The sequence below is a fragment of the Austrofundulus limnaeus genome, unplaced genomic scaffold (assembly GCF_001266775.1).
Source record: "Austrofundulus limnaeus strain Quisiro unplaced genomic scaffold, Austrofundulus_limnaeus-1.0 Scaffold22, whole genome shotgun sequence".
Taxonomy (NCBI): Eukaryota; Metazoa; Chordata; class Actinopteri; order Cyprinodontiformes; family Rivulidae; genus Austrofundulus; species Austrofundulus limnaeus.
The window spans coordinates 958,858-962,351 of record NW_013952424.1 but is presented as its reverse complement, the minus strand read 5'-3'; the positions used below and the strand labels follow the sequence as shown (position 1 = coordinate 962,351).

At 40.9% G+C, this 3,494-nt stretch overlaps 1 protein-coding gene across 1 annotated transcript in view; it reads right to left on the bottom strand.

The window, feature by feature from the left end:
- Positions 1-287: 287 nt before the first annotated feature.
- Positions 288-3,494, bottom strand: part of igsf8 (immunoglobulin superfamily, member 8) — an 18,642-nt gene continuing 15,435 nt past the window's right edge. The window contains exon 8 of the mRNA XM_014004148.1: positions 288-1,329. Coding sequence (XP_013859602.1) covers positions 1,202-1,329 — 128 coding nt within the window. The 3' untranslated portion in view covers positions 288-1,201. The remainder of the gene's footprint in view (positions 1,330-3,494) is intronic.

Below are 3,494 nucleotides of genomic sequence, written 5' to 3'. Positions count from 1 at the left end.
TCCACTTCAGGACAAGTTTCCATTAAAGACAGCGTGCACATGGAACAAACAATCCTGTTACTCAGTGGAACAAACAAGCTGTATGTCACAGAATAACTTCTTTTTTTTTTTAAACAAGCACTTGACGGGACCTCAGGAAGCATTAACCCAACAAATAAGAACAATAAACACAGAAACGACTTCTCAACTCGAGGATAATTAAGTAAAAGGATCCCAGAGGGCTTTGGGCCCGGTCTCAATTTTTTTCATCCAAGTGCTTTAAATGGAACAGACGGCAGCAGAATGTTAAATCAAGTTGTTTGACCCAGGAAAACAAAACACTGTTCTACAAGCACAGACTCACTTTTAACAAAACAGCCGTGAAACTATTCAGCATTTTCAGCTCAGTGCAGGGAACACAAAAAAATGCAAACGCCAACGTGGAAAACTTAATATAAAACRCTGCAACAGTGGTGAGAAATGCTTAAAGTCGCTTTTTGTTTTCAAGTGGTTGGAATCAGAACRCAACCGTCTATTAACTCACAGAGTAACTTTGCGTGCAGGGCCGGGCCGGGCCGGGCCGGGCCATATTAGGATTCTGGAGGCTCAGTGGCTCCTATCAGCATTCATGTGACCTAAACCGTGCACATTACATTTACACACCGTGGAGCTTTGTACTCCGATAACATGCAGTTTGAGGAAGGAGAAGCTGGAAAACAGAACAGTTTTGTTTACAAGTCAAGGTACAACGATCTATTTAGGATCTTATAAAAAAGGTTCAATGGGTTTCACTTTTGAAAACAACTGGCTGTATAAAAATATTACATTTATGGGAACATAACAGAAGTCTTTAAGTTCCAACCATGTTCATTTTAAGCGCTGAAAATGTGGTGTAGGTTAACATAAAAACAGGAACCAAACATGTAGTTCCACTTGAATTACCCAGCAAAGTGGTTAAATAAAATAAAATAAAATAAACTAAGCTACTGGTGCATGACAAACCACTAAATGTTACACTAAAAAACAATTTTTTGGCATAAGTGTGAAGCAAAAAATTTAAACACACACAAAAAATATAACAAACAAAACGTCAAAGTCATTTTTTAAACTTGATCTCATCTTCAAGTCATTCCCTGCGGGAGTTTTTACTTTCGTTGTGACCCRTGCAATTCCTTTTTTAGTTGAAAAWTTTTTTTTAAATAAACCAGCTGGAGCGTGACCGTTATTTTCGAGCGCGCTGTCTCGCTAACCGCTTCATAAAGCAGCAGGTCACAGCCGAGATGATGACAATGCCGACGAATAAAGCAGAAGAGACTCCGACCACCAGGGGGATGAGGAGGAGGTCTTCAACTGAGAAAAAAAAAGGAGGAAAAGATGAAAACATCAAGATTTAGACTCATATTTGCAAAAAGGCTGGAGAGACAGTGAAACTGACCAAATCTTCTTTAAAGTAGGCATATGATTTTAAATCTTTCAGTTGGGGTTTATATTAAGTGGAACTGCAACGCTTTGGTCTGAATTCCTCCTTATTGTAACTCCACAAGCTCCTCGTTCTCCCCTTTTATGAGACGTGTCTCAGATCAACTCATTTTGACGCTGTCTCTTTAAATCCAAATGAGGCACTTCACACCCTGCCCCCCTCCAACTTCCAGACCGGACCATTCTAGTTTGATAGAGGGGGTTTACGACTATATAGCGGTGCAGAAACGTTTTTTTTTTTAAAGCCGTCAACAAGGGAAGACTTGTTCATCCAGCCTTAAGCCGGGCTCCCACCAAATGTCTTTTGAGCAGCAAAAATGCRCCCAACGCCTCAAGTTGGACGCACTGAAACGTGTTTGGTGTGAACGCAGCAGCAGACTAGACGCTCGTCTGAAGAAGGAGGAGCGTCTTGGTTTTTTCTGGTCTGTCTTTAATGACGGGTGAAATAAAGATAAAATAAAGAAAATGGCTTTGCTTTATTTACTAAAGGGCAAGCGAACGTTGCGCACAGAATTAATTCACCAAATAATTTAGAGGTGGCTTGTTCRGTTAGTTTCACCACTCCAGGAGCTGCGAGCAGACGGACCTTTTTTTTTTTGTTGTTGTCCCGAGCCCAGTTTAACACAGCGGTCAGTTTAAAGAGCAGCTGACCCACATCGGTGCTGATATCTCCAGCCAGAACATCAACTACAGACGGGTGATTTCAGCTAAAGAGATCCTGTCCGTCTGTTTCGGGTTCAGGCAACCGTCACGTGGAAAAATTATTCTCTCTGATTGGTTGCTGCGGCACGTCGAGCAGCGTAAGTTCAATTTTTTTAACTCCAGCAGCGGCTGCTTTGGACGCGCCGCATGCACGGAAAATGCTCTGCCACATCCTTCCGCTACCTTGTGCGCTGCTCTAAACTGGTAAAACGCTCCGCGCTGCTCCTAGATGCGCGTCCACCATAGACTTTGCATGTAAACTGGCTGCTTTGGCTGCTCAAAASGCATCCGGTGTGTATCCGGCTTTACATGTTGGAGCCAGAGTCTGACCCAGAGCCACGAAGAGAATGAAGATAGTTTRTCCAGACCTTATTTGGCAGTTCTGTTGCAGTTCTGTTGCAGTTATTTTGCAAATTTTGTGATGTAATAGTTTAGAAGGCRTGATAGAAAATAAAAAGAACTGAACAGGTTGAAAAATATGACCCAAACCGAATATAAAGATACAGTACAGCATGTCTGCAGCACCTGGAGAGATTTYATTAAACTTTTCTGCACTGCACRTAGGGCTGCACAATATATCGCCAAAATATCGTCATCGCAATATCAGTGTGTGTAATATTCATATCGCAAAGGACTGCTTGGAGTGCAGTGATAGCTGACTATTGTATTTGAAGAGTTTAAGTTGTATTTTTCATGCTAATGTAATATGAGGAGGCTTTGGCTGATCTGCAGAGCTCCTTCAGTGACAGACTGCTGCATCCTAAATGCACAAAAGAACSTTACCGCAGATCATTCCTCCCATCAGCTGTTAGACTCTATAASCATCGCCACTCGCAACAATCTTGATGAGCATCCATGTTTGCGTCTGCATGCCAAACAACTCAACTAATAACCTGTGGCAATTGTACATCGTTTTTCCTGTACTGGAACACTGACTTAATGACTGAGTTCGAGTCAATTTGCACACCCCTGAATTTGACTCAATTTGCACACCCTCTCGGATCATGAATCTGTCATGACAGTTTTTTTCCTGTAATTTATATTTTTTCATCACAGTATCTTGCCTTATTCTTCATTTTATCCTATTTCACCTTGATAGCCCATTACAGTAATGATTATTCTTACTTTTATTCTGATCTATGTTTATTTTTTATTGTTACTATCTTTAATTCTATTATTATTGCTACAACTGATAATGTCACATAGCAATATCTGGTTTCTGTGGATTGATGTATGCATCCGCTGCTGCTATTACACCCAAATTTCCCCACGTGGGACAATAAAAGCTGTTTCTATTCTATTCTATTCTATTCTATTCTATTCTATTCTATTCT